Below are 16,661 nucleotides of genomic sequence, written 5' to 3'. Positions count from 1 at the left end.
ATGGCCAAGTGAGCGACAGATCAGTGGGGGGTGGATGCTCTGTGTGGGAACAATTGATTACCCCCTTTTTGGGCCGGCCTGCCTCCCCCCTCCTCACCACATTCCACACCGGACCACCAAGACCTGCACACAGGAGTCCCGGAGCTGGGAACACACGGCAACAAAGAGAGCACTGGAGGGACTGACTGAGGCATGCAGAGAAAGGGAGAGATTTGACTGACAGGACAGTTTTGTACCCGAGTCCACTTGAATATCCACAAGTGGTGGGCTAGACGGGAGCCAGAGAGTGGTTGGGAATGTGTGACACAGGCTCATTGAATCCAGGGAGGCAACTGGATGCATGTGAATCATCCTCGGTTGGCCATATAGGCCGTGTACAAGTCGACATCTAGCCTGCTCCGCTTAGTAAATCCCTCTGAGTGCACGTGCCTGTCAAGCACAATACAAGGTTTTAAACAAGCGCCTCACAGTACATTTTTGGCACTGCAGGCCACAGTTGAACACAACTGTATCATTTGGCGGCTCTTGCCCTCATGCAAACTGTGGGGAATCCTGATCTGGCCTTGCGGTTTTCCGTATTTTGATTTGAGAGAGATGACACCCCCCCCCCCCAAAAAAAAGAAAAAAAAACCCCTCCTTGTTAACACATCCTGTTTGCTCGCTGTTTAAAAAGAAAAAAAACGAAAGAGTCGACTGTGCCTCTTCTCTCCCGACTGACACATCAGATCATTTTCTTCTCCCACCGCTCGCTGTTTTGCAGCTCCTCTGGGAGGTTTTGTTTCACTGCTAGTCTTTCCCTTTTCTCCCCTTCCTGTTCTTTCTCTTCAGTCAGTCTTTTTCTTCAGTCAGAAGTGGTTCACTGGCACTTTCCTGCCTTGCAGCCCACCTAGCTCCTGTCTAGTCTCCTTTTACCACTGTTGTTCACTTGACCTGAAAGGGTTTGATTATGTGAACGCCAAAAGTAAGCCACATTTCTTGTTATAGCTTTGCACACGCTTCTGATGGTTAGGGAGGCACCAGTAAGACGTCTCCCAGTATGAAAATATGTTTAAAAATTTGGCTTTGACATGAAATGATGCTTTTAAACCCACAAGCTGAGGAAGTATCTGCTCTGAAACACACAAAAATGTTGTCTGTGTATCAAGACAAGCACTTTAGGCTAGTTTTGGTGTGCTGTCAGATCACTTGAATACCTGCTCTGTATGCTTTTGGGTTGTTTTATCACAGCTACTCCCTCACCACCTCAGCCTGTCTCTGCCAGTTGACTCCAGGCTTCTAAGCTGCTGCTTCTGCCACTTTTTTTGTCCTGATATTTGAGCTGCCGTTTTGCTGACCACTTGGTGACACCCGGCCAGCTGTGAGGAGTGTGGTACAGGGTCGCTAGCGCTGATCTCAAACTGCAGGGGTGGAGTGTGACACCCCCCACCTCCTTGCCTGTTGCATCGTGTCTCCAATCACTCACTCAAGTCATCTCACCACGTAGCGTGGAGTGTGGTTAAGATGTAGGTGTAACTCGACCAAGGTTAATTGATTTCCTCTGAAGCCCCAGCGGGCTTGATGCCCCGTGTTGATAGTCATGATCGTCATTAGGATTTGTGTGACCACCAGAGGCCTGTGCGGTTGGGGAAAGCTGTGAGGGAGCGAAGCCAGGGACTTGCCTGGGTGTTTGGGCTGAAACCCCAGTGCTGGGTGCAGGCCAGAGGAGCTGTAATCCTTGCTAATTACTCCCAAGGCCTGCATCAAGACTCCCACTGACATGGCAGTCAGTCACTTAGCTCAACTTTCCAAACTGCAGTTAGCTTAATAGGTTTCCTAATATTTACCCATTCTCTCTCCTTGTGCGCTGCTCACTCTTGGATTTATTTTCATATAAATTATATTGTTTGAGATCAAAAAGTTCTCTTGTTTTTCTTGCGTAAACATCCCCCAAAAAAAGCAATAGTCAGATTTTTGGCTGCTCGACATAGCTTTGTGAACTTGATAAGTTTGCACCACGATAAAAGTAGGTTTTGAAAAGATGAAGGAGACGGCGGCAGATGTTCTTCTGGTTGAGGCCGGGTAAAGGAGCGTGATAAAAAACATACACATAAAAGGATCGAATGCTTTGCTAAGTGATGGCTGCAAATCATTTGGTCAGTGTGTGCTTTGTGGGCAGAAAAATTACTCGTTATGTGGGAATGCGAGACGGCGCGCCAGTGGTTGAAATATTGTGAATGACTGAAACAGCAAGTAGCTTTGATTTATCGACCCATTCGGTGCACATCGTCGTGAACAGACTGAGCCATCCATGACTGAGAACCATTAAAGCATTGTACCCCAAGGTTTAGTCTTTCCGCTCCTTTTGACAGTCGGCAGTGAGTGCTTCTCTTCCCAACGCCTCTGTTGGGTGTCCAGTTTCGTAAGGCCCAACAGGTATATCAGAATCTTTGTTGCCCCCCCTTGTAGCTTTGAGCTTCCAGAAACGTGATCTCGTACCTGACCTCATTCTGCCTGGGGGGGCTTCGCCGGGCCCCGTCCTGCCTCAACATCTGGTGGACTTCAGCTGCTTTTTGAGGTCTGTTATAAACATTGTCAAAGAGCTCCCAGTCCTTAGGAGTGGTTCGTTGGGTTTTACTACCAACAATGAAATGTATTGTTTGCATGTCAGGTCTTTTAAGAGCCCTCGTATGTTTCAAAAAATTAGAATTTTTTTGAGTGGCAGGGTGTTAATTTGGGTTTTGCGACTTGCACAGGGCACACATAAAGGCCACAAACTGGTTTAAGCTTTCTCCATATATTCTACTGCATAGCTCTCATGCGTTGTGTGTGAAGCACATCTATTTGCAAGCTTAACGGTAGTCCATTTCTCTGACAGCACAACAGTGTTTGCGCAGGGTCCCCTGGTAAAGCACTTGGCGTTAAGTAAAGAGTGTTTTTCATCTTCTCCTTTAAAGTCTGTTTTCATTTGTGTGCCATGAGTCAGTGGAAAGATGGAGGGCTGGTGTATAGGGACAAGCCAGGAACGTCTTTTGTGCCTCCTCCCCCCCCTCTTGCTCTTCCCTTGTGATAATCACGCTGTGCTGTAACTTGTTCTCTCCATTTGTCTGCAAACTCTGTCTGCTTGTCTCTGCAAATCTTCAGTGTAACAGTCTCGCTCTCTCTCGCTGTAACTGCGTCACATTTCCTCGCACGCGTGTACACGCAAACACTGAAAGACTAAAGCGGCAAGGTGGAATCTGTAGTTGAAGCCATGGGTCTAATACTTCAAATCTGCGGCTCATCAAAGGCAGCATCACCTGAGAGATAGATGTGGGGAAGGTTAAAAGATTAGACCAGTTGTTAACGTGAATCCAACGCGTGCTGATAGATGGTGCAGTTGTTGAGGAAGATTCCCAGCAGAGTGATGGTAGGAAGGAACGTTTCTTGATTTACTTGCAAGTGTTTAGTGTTGTCTTTTCTTTTATGTACAAATCTGTTCTCTGTGCATTACTTGACACAGATGCGTCAAAAACCAGCTGGCTAAGCGGAGCTGAGTAGCAGTCACCCCACTGAACCGGGGCTGATTTATGGACGGGAGGTTTTCAGAAAGTAAAACATGTTGCAGAAAGTTTGTGCGGCGCACACTATGAAAGTACCCCAAGCTAAATCATATCCTGAACCAAACCACTTCTGTTTGAACTATGAATTCCCCATAACTATGTTAATATGAATTATGGCTTCAAGCGCCCTCGTGGTTGGAGGCTAAACTCGCAGTTGTGTTGGAGGCCTGACCTTTCTGTCTATAATCTAATTTCAGGGCAGTTATGACCGTGGTTTGACCTGCTTCTTTCTGGGCCGAATGTTGAACCGTTTTATTCTAATTTAAGAGCATTTAATTTAAAATGGGCATTTTAAGCACTAATGCCTGAACCCGTTGAATCCACATGCACAGTCTTTAATCAGAACATATAGCTGTTTTGCATGCATTGGTCAGGGATTCAAGTCCAGCAGGTGAACTTGCAGAGCAGTTGCGGAACAGCGGCTGGAATTTGGTTTGACTTGTTAAATGCACTTGGGGAAGTTAAGAAGCGAGCTGAAGTCCTGACAAAGCAGTGACCTGGGAAGTGGTGTAGGCAGGGAGCTTTTGTGTGGGGAGACAAAGCCGGAGATGCAGGGCTGGGATGGGAGAAGGGGGAGAAAAAAAAAAAGGCCGAACCAGAGGCCAGGGCAGTGTTGAGGAATCTCCCCAGGGGCTTCTGGGTAAATGTTCATGGATGACAGCGTTTTGGAATGTTCACAAATGGAGAGTTTTAATTGGCCCGAGCCCCCGACTGGTTTAGTAATCAGAAATGGACTCTGGTGGCGAAGGGCTCCGATTTATGGATCCTAGTGTGAGGTTTGTTTGTTAGGTTGAGAGCCATTAAGAGAACAACTCGCAAGCTGGACAAAATCTTGCAGATTTTAGCGCAGATAAAGCCTTAAATGTGACATTTCTTCACTCTAAATTGGAGCTGGGCCGTGCTCTGTTTTTCTGCTGAGATGGCAGGAGGCATCTACTGCTTTTGTTTTTGTTTTCTTAAAAAAAAAAAACAGTAGATGCACTTTAGGATTTTAATGATTTTTTTGCTCTTGCACCGCAGCAGTAGCCACATTTTTATTTTTTCCCCCTCCTCACACTGATGCCACGTGACAAGTACATTTTGGCAGTTTGGTGTTTTCACAGCTGTGCGGTGGAAGAGATTTTAATTCTTGATTTATTTAAGGAAACATCATTTTGCACAGTTATTATCCAAAGCTCTGTGGCTGCCTGCATAGCTCTGAATATTCACTCCAGAGAGTACTCCGCTAAACCTCAACTTCCTCCCTCACAAATGGATGGTGAACATTGTTCTAAGTGGAGTAAATCTTTCACGTCACAGGCAGTGTTCGAGTTTCCCAAGCTCGACACTAGTGATCAACTTCCTCTGTGACTGTAGTCTGCATTAACCTCCAAGGCTGAAACAACATCGGTGCCTTGACTCATCATGTGAACGATGGTCGCTTTATGGTCAGCTGACTAACAGACTCAGAGTTGTCGTTACTTGACATCTTGTTAACCTGCTGTGAGTGAAATCAAAGCTTCCCAATAAGATGAACAAGAAGGCGGTCCTTCAGACGATGCTTGGCAACAATGAGCTAACCTGCAGTGTGATGCTGAGTGTTATGTCATGCAGTCAGCCTGAGATGGTTGTTGGGTTCTTTTCCTGCTATAAAGGTGAAAAACAAATCTCTAAAACTTACACGAATATTCCTCAAAGTTAAAAAATAATAATTGTTTACAGCCCTGCTATAGAGACAACTATCATTGTTATTGGACATATTCAGTAACGGATCAACAAAACGCAGTTTAGTGTATGGTCTAGAAGTATTGTAGCACATGCAGTTTTTGTCTAGGATGAAAAACTTCATGAAGATGGTGATCCTGCTGAGGGAAAACCTTTTGTTCCAGGCACGTTTTCTGTTTTTGCAGATGTTTGGATTTAAGTTTGAAATGACCGTCGTAAAAGATTTTACCCCTTAACTTAAATTTTTAAAGCCATTGCCCACTTCACTTGCATCCTTTACAAGCTAGAGGGTAGTTACGAGAGCTGTGTGTGTGTGTGTGAGTGTGAGTGAGTCATAGGTTAGCTGGAGCCTGTCTCCAAAAACTGCCACTCCCTGTGAGGAGCCACAGCTCTACAGCATGTGTTGTAGTGTCTTCTTTAGAGCAGATGTCCGGGTCAGTGGTGCTGTGCTGTGTTTGTAGAGCAGACGGGATTTCTGTGCAGACACTTGACTTGACACACAGCTTATGATCAGCTGTGTTCGTTAGCTTTGCTTCTATGCAGGCGCTGACGACACCGCTTGAGTAGAACCACGTTAAACAATCGTTTCTTGTCCATCAAGTGCAGAATTTGTTGGTTCGGTTATTCTTAACTTCACAAACAATGGATACAGGGCAGCATTTCTACCCACCATTTTGTTGAGGCTTGTGACTTCAGACTCAGAATTCCCCTCCCAGCACATTCAGAATCTCTTGGACGTCCCTAATGGTGCGGGACCCAAAAAGCATTATTGGTTTGGCCAAAGCTGCCATAAACTTGTCATTACTCTATTTTTGTAAGGGCTGAAGTGTAGAAAAGGAGTAGGTGGAAATATCGCCCTGCCCTGATGATCTCCATATGAACAGCCCAGTCTCTAATAATGGTTTCCGCTTACAGCATAATGTTGCTGAACATTTTCTCCCTTTGCGGTAATTCAGCTGAAGCTCAGTATGTATTCAAGATATTAGAGTGTGCGTTTAACGTTGCTTTATTTCTTCTTCTTTTCTTCTTCTTCTTTCTTCTTCTTTTTCTTTCTTCTTCTTTTCCCAGTTGCTGAATGTGATGGTAGTGGTGTTTAAGCTTAAAAAGGGGGCACACTTTTCAAGTTGATATCTGAACAGTAATTACTTTAACGTAATGGTCACCTTGCAGACATGAGTAGGTTGACTCCTCAGAAGGGAGCAAGGAAAATGTGGATGTGGAAAGTGAACCAGAGACACTTCCCCCTCCCTCCCTGAACTAGTGCTGGCATGATGCCCTTCAGCAAGTCTGCGGTTGTACTGAGTAGCAGGCAGTGAATGTTTGTTATAACCCCCCCCCCCCTTCCAAGCTGTAAACAAGGTTTGAGTAAGGCTTGGTTAAAGAATTTCTTGAAAAGCACTTATCCTAGCTGTACTGTGAAAAATCACGGGATAAAGTAACACTAGACTGATGTCATGGCAGACACTGAATCGCTAAGCCCTGCACAGAGAACATTCATTCCCTCATTTTGCATAGCTGTGAGGGTGTAATTTCGAAATACTCGCTTCCCAAAGTAATTAGTGAAAGCTGACTTAAAAAGCGAAGCATTTTTTAGTCTGTACTGAGTTATTTAGTTCTGCATTAAGCGCAGAATTATTAGAATTCTTTTGAACATTACATTAGCTGAGAAAACTAATGGATCAGTGACGAATGAGCGAATGAGTCAAAGGATTTCTTAAAACCCGGATACAGACGACAACTTTAGGCTTCTTGGAGATGAAAGGGAGGCAGAGAGGGAGACAAAAAGAACGGGCTGATTTGACAACATGTTGCAACAGGAAAGAATCTAAGAAGGGAATGAGTTGGAGGGGGGAATGCTATGATTTTATGTTTTTGGAAGGGATATGCGCAGCTGTTTGCTTATTTTTTCATCTCTTTCTCCTCATTTAAATCAATCCACAATTTATTCTGCCCTTAACGTCATGCTTGTGCGTAAAATATCACACCTTTTTTAAATGAGCGGTGACGTCGACCTGCTCCGCCGCAGGTTTGGTTCACGTGATTGTGCCTGACAGGATGTGGCGCAAGAAAAGAAAGTTGCCCAACAAATGGCACCAATCTCTTAACCCCCTCGGGAAAATTGCACCGCAGACAGAGGTGAGAAGCAAAAGGAGAATGTTATGGCTGAAGGGTGTGCAAATTTACAACAACGTGTGTGAGTAACGCTCAGCAGACTAGCAGCACTCTCCCTTTTACAGGACCGAGCATAATATGTGAATTAATAGTGAACCTTTGCATTCACGGGTGTTGTTTTTCATTTTTCTTTCTTGTACTTCACTCGGCTGGGAATGTTTGAATCTTTTGTTTTATATATTGAGCATTCACACATAAATCAGAGCGACTTGGAAGGCGCCCGCACATTTTTGGTGTTTCGAAGTGAGATTTCCCAGCTTTCGCCATCTCAAACGACCTGCATTCCACTGGGACTGAAGTGTGTGTTTGTGTATATACACGAGCTTTAAGCTGCATTTATCATTTTAATTATTTACAAATGTTGATGGTCGTGTGAAAGCTCGGTGTTATGGTTCAGTCACAGATGACTAGGCTCCAATTAGTGACAGAGCGCTGTGTATGGTTCGTGACATGCTGCACCCTGTGGCCTCCTCCACACCTCTCTTTGCAGTTTTAACAATTGTAGTGTGTGCCCGTTAAGTAGTCCTTTTTATATGTTGTCTGTTTCCGTGTCTCTTAATTGCCTGTACTTGTGAGGATTTTTACAATTTTTGTTTGGGGGGGATATGTGTGTTGGCAGCGTTATTATTGGAGTGATTGGGGTTTGAGGCATGACTAACTGTGTGTGTGGTGGATGTGCTGGCTAGCGGACAGGGAGGGAGAGGAGGGGTCAGAGGACAGGACCTCTCTCAGAGGAGTCGCTGTTAACCCCTGACCTCGCTGGTTAAGCCTGCAGGGTGGTGGCGGGCGAGGCGGCAGCGGGGGGCACTTTGAGGTCCGTCTGGTTCAGGGGCACATGATGGCAGGCAGAGGGGGTGGCGAGGTGTCTAATCTGGTTTTTGTCTGTAAGGCGTTTTCACCTCCCCCACCATCCTTCCTCTGAGAACAAAGTTTGAGAGACAGGACAATGTCAAAGGGAAGTGACTTATTTTATGAGCCATTTAAAGGGGATGGTGGTCGCTCCCCCCTCAACAGCCACAAAGGAAAGGCCAGAGAGGCAGCAAAGAGCCCATGAATGCCACGACACAGTCGCATGTTTGTTTACAAGATGCTACTCTCTCGTTTTCCCTGCCATAAATTGCAGTTTTCCTCTTCTAAGTGACACTTGAACAATGCTCTGTCACTGTGTCTTATTACATCTTAAAGTACTTGGGGAAACTGGAGGGGATGACGGAGGCCCCTCAAAGGAACTCCATCAGGCAACTCGTCGCACAAAGACTATTCATGCTAGTGCTGGTGGAGAAATGACTGATGCATCAACTGACAAAGCTTTTTCCTTTTTTCCCTGCAATGGTGAGGCAGAAACATGTCAGTGGGATGTTGATTTTTATAAGCTCTAACTGTTCGTTTTCGCTGCGCGCTCTTTTTGTTCCAGCGGGTGCCGTTTCTCTCTCCCAGCGGTTTGAGCAATTGGCTGCCAAAATGTTTTCACAAAGTATGCATTAGCTAAGATTCTTCAGTTTTCAGAGACCTAATCCTTTGAGCTAACAATGTGACATTTGTACAGACATTCCTGTGAAATATTGACCATCTCACTTTTATTTGTGTACTTTGGTAACTACGTCTATTTTCCACATGGATATAGCCCTTTTGATTGTACGCCTGCGCTGTGGGCAAGCAGGGGGCCCTGCTCGAGGAGAGACTGGATGGTTGTTTCACCTAAAAGTTCAGCCTGTGTGTGCGTGTTTGTGTGTGTCTGCGTACCTCCAATCAGGCTCCTCATACAAAGAGCCATGTGTTGAGCGGTGATGTGTGAATATGTTTAGGTATGGGGTGCCAACTGTGCCTGGGTATGTGTGAGAGGTAGGTGCATATGTTTAAAGGAACAAGGGGGATGAGTTTGAGGAGAAGGGGTGACTTGAGGCTTATTTGGACTCGATCCCAGACAGAGGCGTCCAGTTTATGGCGCCAGGGTGCATCCCTCCCTCTGGTGCCCCGTTTAGACCATTGCACTGCTGAGAGTCACGTCTGACCCTTAAGTTTCATTATTTTTAAGTTCTAGGTGCTTATTCAAACATGCTAGGAACTATGATATGTTTGATTCACTGTGCTGAAGAAAATCTTGGTGTGTGTGTGTGTGTGTGTGTGTGTGTGTGTGTGTGTGTGTGTGTGTGTGTGTGTGTGTGTGTGCGTGCAATCTTTTTATGCTGTGCTGCCAAGAAAAATCACCAAAAGTCGGGCCCTGTTTGCTAATAGAATTCAATGGGCGTCTTCTATTACATTTACAGCAGTAATGAAAGCAGCCTCAAGATGTCACAGAGAAACACATCCACATTGTCAGGGTTGTCATAGCAACGCATTAAACATTTGAAGATAACACAAGGCGGGGGAAAAATCCCAGTCATATGCTTTGATTTTAATGTAATCAAACCAGTTTCAACAGGCAGAACCTCAGCTGCAGCAGAGCAGCTTCCCTGAGTGTAACAGAAACGAGTAACACAAGGAAGTGAATAATAACTGATTATCAGCGCTGAAAGTGACGGGAACAAAAGATGAGCTTATGGTAGCTTTGCCAGGGTTATTCAGGACATGTTAGTGAATGGAATGGCCAGATGTGGTTTACATACGGTTCTTTTAGTGTCACTTAAAGGAAGTACAGGGTTTTGGGTTTTTTGTTTGTTTGTTTTTTTATGTTGAAAAGTCTCAACTTGTCATAAAATGTTTAAACCAATAATAACCTTTTTGAATAACTGTGAGGGTATAAAGTATTAATAGTGTGTCAGTAATGTGGGAACTTGGTGAAATCTGAAAACACTAATCCAGGATTTTTATGTATTTATTTTTTTGAATGAGTGGCTGATAATCCCAAAGCGTCAGTCCATGAATGACATGCTAGTCCTGCAAGTAGCAGGAACGTGTTCAGCACAAGCTGGTGGGGAAAACTAAACTGGCTGCTGGTGCTGGGATCCAGTGAAAGGATCCCTGTGTTCTCCCAGTTTCCAACAGCTACATTTAAAACAAAACATTATTGCAGCTGTGGCTTGCATACGTCCTCCATTGACCCTCCTTTTAATTGGATGGTAAACTGACTTATGGCAGTTCGCATTTTGTCAGACACAGTATTTGGGTTTTAACAGAGATGAACAGGCTGCTGTTTTGTTTTTGTTTTTAATCGAGTCAATCTTTCAGAGCCATGTCTGTCAGTTTTGTACCCCAGCTGTTCGTGCTGAGATTCTAGGGGAGAAGAACACCACTTGTCTAGTATAACGAGCCTTGAAGAAGGCATCACTTGGCACTTCCCATATGGAAAAGATATATATAAATCTTATAAAGTTTGTATCTGTCTTGTGTGAAACTTGTATGAAAAGCATATAAGAGTGAAAACAGATATAAGATCCCTTGAAAAATTATATAATGAAACTTGTATGTTTTGGATACTTATTAAAACAATGTATGAAAGTAATGAGAAAGTGGCCACTTTCATGAGTAAATCATGTAAGCCTTATATGATTTACTCATGAAAGTGGCCACTTTCATGAGTAATCACATATAAGTTTTTACTATTTCTTTTCCATATGGGTTACTCTTGATGGAAATCTTATGCATATATACACTTTCAGTTCACACCAAAATAGGGCTGCCACGATTGGTCGACTAGTCACGATTACATCAACTATTAAAATCGTCGATGACTGATTTAATAGTCGATGCGTCGTTTGAAGCTTTGTAAGATCCCAAAAGACGCAGGAATAAGTAGTAGGATTTAAGAGTGTAATAACGGACTGAAACAGAAGATGGCAGCACTGCATGTACAAGGATGCCAGCTGCCATTAAACCCCGAAGAAGAAGCTGTGTCCCAGAATTCATAGCACGGCCCAGCGCAGTTGTCAACAATGGCGGCAGCTAGTTAGTTTTAATATTACTCTTATTATTCTTTCTGGGTCACAAAATAAACGTTTAACATATTTTCAGGCGAGAATGTAGCTGTGTAAACTTCAAATATCTGCTCAGTTTATCAAGACACCACATATTTTCAAAATCGCTCCGACGTTTTCGGAGACGTCTGTTACCCACTAGCTCGATAGCTAGCTGGGGGCAAGGCTCACTAGAGCCCGTGAGAACGCCGGACTCCCGGCAAATCGTTTTCAAACCCACCGCCATCTTTCGCTACTCAGGTTAAACATGTAATATAAGTCACTTAGATAACTTACAAATGTTATTGTTTGGCTTTTTGTAGTATTTTATTTGTTCCTGAGTAAATTAGTTTGGATTAGATTGAAGTTATAGTTTTTACACAGCTGAATAAACGTCAAGCAGACAGCTGATTATCAGAAGTGTGAGATGCTTGAGAATTTACTCCGGTGTCCTGTAGAGCTGGGCGATATAAGATTTTTTTCATATCACGATATGTTTTTTTTCCCATTTCAGGCGATAACGATATCCATCACGATATAAGCCAAATAACTATATTTGTAAGATTTAAATGTGCCGTTGCTCACAAGTAAAATGTGAAATAATCAGCAGCTTGTTTTGATTTAAATATTTATTTCCCATAATAAGTTCAACAGGGTAGATGTACTTAAGGAACATGAGACTTTTTCAGATAAATAAAGGCAAATATTGCAAACTACACAAAAGGCAGCCGCTAAAGCGTTTAAGTTTCAAAATAGAACAAACGAAACAGACTAAATTGTCAATTCCACTTAGAAACAAAATATTAATTCTAAAAATAAATCTTAGTTTGTTTTACAGAAAAACAGACAAAACTGACTAACTTTTATCAATATCAAATAAACTGAGAACTAAAAGGAAATTCTCAATCTCTCCTTGTTGTATAGCTTAGCTTTTCAAACAGTTTTAACAGTTACTTTAGTCTGACAAAAGCCGAATGATGAATTAGCGCTTCCAGTCAGAGACTGAGGCTACGTCCACACGTACACGGGTATTTTTGAAAACTGAGATTTTCCGTTTTCGTTTTAAAAAAAATAATCCCGTCCACACATAAAGGCAGAAATGAAGGAAAACGCTGCTATGAACATGCCAAAGCAGCAGGTGGCGCTAGATTCCTAACCGTGCAGAAATGTTGGCCAATCAGAAGTCTAGAAGCCTCGGTGGGAAAAAGTAAACAAAGCTGCGGCATAGAAGCAGAACCGAGTCGTACGTGTGGAGGGACAGTAACTGTGTGTGTATGTAAGCATTTAAACACTGCAGAGAGTAGAATTAACAGTAACAGTATTGTAGGAATTCATTTCACCGAAACAATAACGTGGCGCACAGTGTGACGTCAAAAAATGCGCACACCTCTGACGCTGCGTTTTCTCCGTTTTTCTAGTCCACACGTAAATGCAAAAACGAAGTTTTCAAAAATATCCACCCTGGCCGGAGTTTTTGAAAATCTTCGTTTTCAGTGACCAAAAACGCCGTTTACGTGTGGACGAAAGGTGCAAACGCATAGAAAAATCTGCGTTTTCAAGAATGCCCGGGTACATGTGGACGTAGCGCATGCACCAGTTTATTGTATTTCCAGACTTGCTTTCGGCACAATTTACAGTGCACGCTACTGTTTTTTGTCAGACTTGAAATAGCCGAAATACCTTCACACTACGGAACTTCTATGGCTCTTCCGTTCGACAATCTCTCCGGCATTGGAACCATCATCTGTTTTCTCTTCGGTCACACTCGGTTGATTTTTCTAGTCGGCACACTCATTTCCTCCATTACCCGGGCGGTACGGTGGCTGGCTGCTTCCCAAACAAATACACATGTGCGGCTTGGCACTTGTGCTGTACGTAACAAATCACGTGACGTGACGCTGCGGCTGTGTGGCTCTGCGCTACTTAATTTGGATTGGCTGTTCTTTTTTTTTTCTTTTTTTTAAGAGGACAAGAGCGGCGAGGTCTATCGCGATAGTTTAATTTTTCTATCGAGAAAAAGTTATATCGCGATACATATCATTATCGTTCTATCGCCCGGCTCTAGTGTCCTGTTATATTTTAGATAGCAAGGAGCAGACAGATGAGTTTATTAAACTTCACTGAAACAACCTGCAGATTTCATTAAAATTTAATAAACTATCATCTTGTCTTTATTTTTAGTTAGCACATACCTTAAACACTTCAAGCTGTAAGCTAATGATAGTTATATAAGAGCAGATGTGTGCTGGTGCAATAAGCTGTACGTTTTACGTTCAATGGATGCATGATCTGATTAGTCGACTAATCGCAAAAATAATCGATGACTAGTCGACTATCAAAATAATCGTTTGTGGCAGCCCTACACCGAAATAAGGAGTCCAAAACCTTCTAATTTACATTACTTGGAGAGCATTTTCAGACTCCTCAGCCCAGCATGCTTGCACATATGTTTATCTCCATTCATGTGCTTGTGGTTGACGTCAGCGCACTTACCTGCAGTGTGGGCGAAAAGTTAATCGTTTCCTCTTAAACACTGTTTAGGAGGGACAGCACTCAGAGAAAGCTTTGGCACTGAACTATCCATCAAGACAGGGGAGTGTCGGGATAAGAGCGGGGCTCTATAAAGCGGCCAGCTAAAGGCTCCTCTGAGCTGCAATTAAGTGCATTTAAGGGGGCTTTAACAGCCAGGGTGCGTTTGATTTGGTGAGAGGTGAACCTGTTATTTCTCAGCATAAGGTCTGAATCCCAGGGAAGAAATCAATGACTGATCTGCATTACTTGCTGCTACAGTGACATTAACAGCATCATAATCGAATCTTAAATTTTGTTCCTCGAGTTAATTTGTGTTGACTTGCATGTTTCTCAGATGACGTGGAAATTTAACGCACGTTCTCCCTCGTCTGTTCCAGGAGTCCCCCTGAAAGTGTGTCCGCAGGGCTACTCCTGCTGCACTGTGGAGATGGAGGAGAAGCTAAGCCAGCAGAGCCACACGGAGATCAAAGCTCCCGTCTCCAAGCTTAGCACCAGCCTACAATCCACCTTCAAACAGAGGCATGACCACTTTGACAGTAAGCAAACACACTGGCTCACAAACACATGCAGCTTTTCAGGTTATGTTGTAAGACTGGCTTTGGTTTCCTCATCACAGCATTTGTGCTACACTTTTATTTATTTTTATTTTTTTCCCTTTTGATGGACACTCCCACCTGCCAGCGCACTGCTCATAGCAGAGACAGCCAGTCTGTGTCTTCTGGCCTGTCCACCTGTCTCCCAATGTCTCTGCTCCCTGTCTCATCGTCCCCCTGAAGGAAATGTAAAAAAATAAAATAAAAGAAATACAGGCTTCCCTTTCTCCAGAGAGACACGCGTGCTTCCAGACGGACCACACACATCTTCAGATTTAGTCGTCTCTATACTTCCTGTTCCTCTGTGTGTGAGCACATGTGTGTATGCCTGTAAATATTGGGATCAGGTTTCCCCTGCTGAGGGCCAGAGCGCATGGGAACATGCAACAGTGCTGACTCACAGAGGAAGCAGGGCAGCTCTGAATACCTTCAACCACCAAACCATGCCACCACTGCAGCCCTGCGATGATAGGATAGAGGGGAGGATGAGGATTCCCAAACAGGCTGAGTGGAAAAACATGGGAAGAAAAAATATTTTTAGTTTCCCGGTGCATTGGAATCTTGCTTGTTAAAGGAGGTTATGTGCATAGCTCTGCATTGGTGTGCACACATGTGGGTCAGATCTTATGTGTCTGTGAAAGGCAGCGAGGGATGGTGAGTAACAGGGAGCATGTGTATTGCAGCCAGATGTGAAGAGGAATGTGACGTGTTGGAATGCAGTGGCTGCTCGAGCTGTCCCGCCCATCTTTTTCTCCTTTCTTACTGCCCTTTGTCCCCTTCTTATGCCTCACTCTCCCAAAAACCCCTCTCTTTGCCGCTCTTTCTCGTTCCATCTCTCTTCACTGTGTCCAAGTCCTGCTTGTGATTCACTGCGCTCAGTTCTCACGCATGCATGTCCTCCACCCTGTTTGTCTTGCACAACTCATCTGGTGCTTAGTGGCAATATTAAGGGCTGTTCTCATTACTGAGAAATCTATAAATTATTATTTTCTCGTTTAATCATCTCGTCCATAATATACAAAAACAGCCTGTAACAAATGGTCAGCTTCAGAAATGTCAGTGTCACGTTTAAGTAACGACCACAAACCAGGTTTAAAAACAACACCCGAGATGCGTGCGAGCAAATGAAGATGTTGTTTCCGTAACAGGGTTCAACTTTAGAGTGGAACGTTGAGATTAAAATAGTGTTCACGGTGTTTGATTTTAGAGGGACTGATACCAGAACCACAATTTCGTAAAAATAATCTTTCTGAACAATTGTGGCTTCGGCTCCTTATGTCAAGTTTATCCATCCAGAGCACCACCGATCAACTATTGCATAAATATTGTTTTGTTTAGGAATTTTTCCGATATTATTCAGCACGGAGTGTTTTTCTAACGGAGTCATAACAACTGGCTTGCGCAAAAATTCTAAAGCTTGGCAACGCCCAAAAAGAACGTCCAGTTTATCAGAAGGGCACAGCTCTACGGATGACCATGAACCTCTTCCCTGCGTGCTCCCTCCTCATCATCACTGTAGGCAGGTTGCTGCAGTCTCTCAACAGTTAGATGTGGGATCTCTTTACAAAGCCCTGCTGTGCTCTCTTCTACCTAAATCGCCAGGCCCTCTCTCTCTCTCACATCAAATGTGGTGACGGGCTCAGGCTGCCGGCCTATTATTTCCTTTTGTCACATCAAGACGCCACCGAAGGAAGCGCTTACAGCCAGTGAAATGGGAACAGGAAGTGCTCATTGGTCTGCTTACTGTTGCAGAGAAATGACAGCAGCGGCCGTGACATCACAAGGAGTGCGCACATGTGCACAAACGCAGCTGCACATGAAGGCGTTCGCTCGCGCACTAATAAACTCAGGAAGTAGTGTATGTGATTGGGCAGGCTCTCATCATGCGCCTGGAGCGAAGAGTCATGGCCAATTAAGACCAGAGCCAGAAATAGTTCTCTCTTTCTCTGTGTGTCTCGTCGCTGCGTGTTTATTCTGACCTCAGCCTGTCCTGCTGCAGTGACCCTGTCCAGCAGAGCAACTCCATGTCTGGGAATTAAGCGCTTGGATTATGGCCCCATTGCCTCCAGACACATACAAGCGACATCCATCTGAGCACCGAGCTCAGCAGCAGGAGGGACAGAATCCCATACCATAAGAAAAGGGAGAAGCTCGGCGACTAATTGGCACAAATAGGATGCAATTACCGC

At 44.1% G+C, this 16,661-nt stretch overlaps 1 protein-coding gene across 1 annotated transcript in view; it reads left to right on the top strand.

The window, feature by feature from the left end:
* The window catches only part of gpc4 (glypican 4), a 32,754-nt gene that overhangs the window by 7,109 nt on the left and 8,984 nt on the right, over positions 1-16,661 (top strand). Inside the window, exon 2 of the mRNA XM_004563204.6 lies at positions 14,257-14,415. Within this exon, the coding sequence (XP_004563261.1) occupies positions 14,257-14,415 (159 nt within the window). The remainder of the gene's footprint in view (positions 1-14,256; positions 14,416-16,661) is intronic.

The sequence above is a fragment of the Maylandia zebra genome, linkage group LG2, assembly GCF_041146795.1.
Source record: "Maylandia zebra isolate NMK-2024a linkage group LG2, Mzebra_GT3a, whole genome shotgun sequence".
Taxonomy (NCBI): Eukaryota; Metazoa; Chordata; class Actinopteri; order Cichliformes; family Cichlidae; genus Maylandia; species Maylandia zebra.
This window is presented reverse-complemented; position numbering and strand designations above follow the sequence as displayed.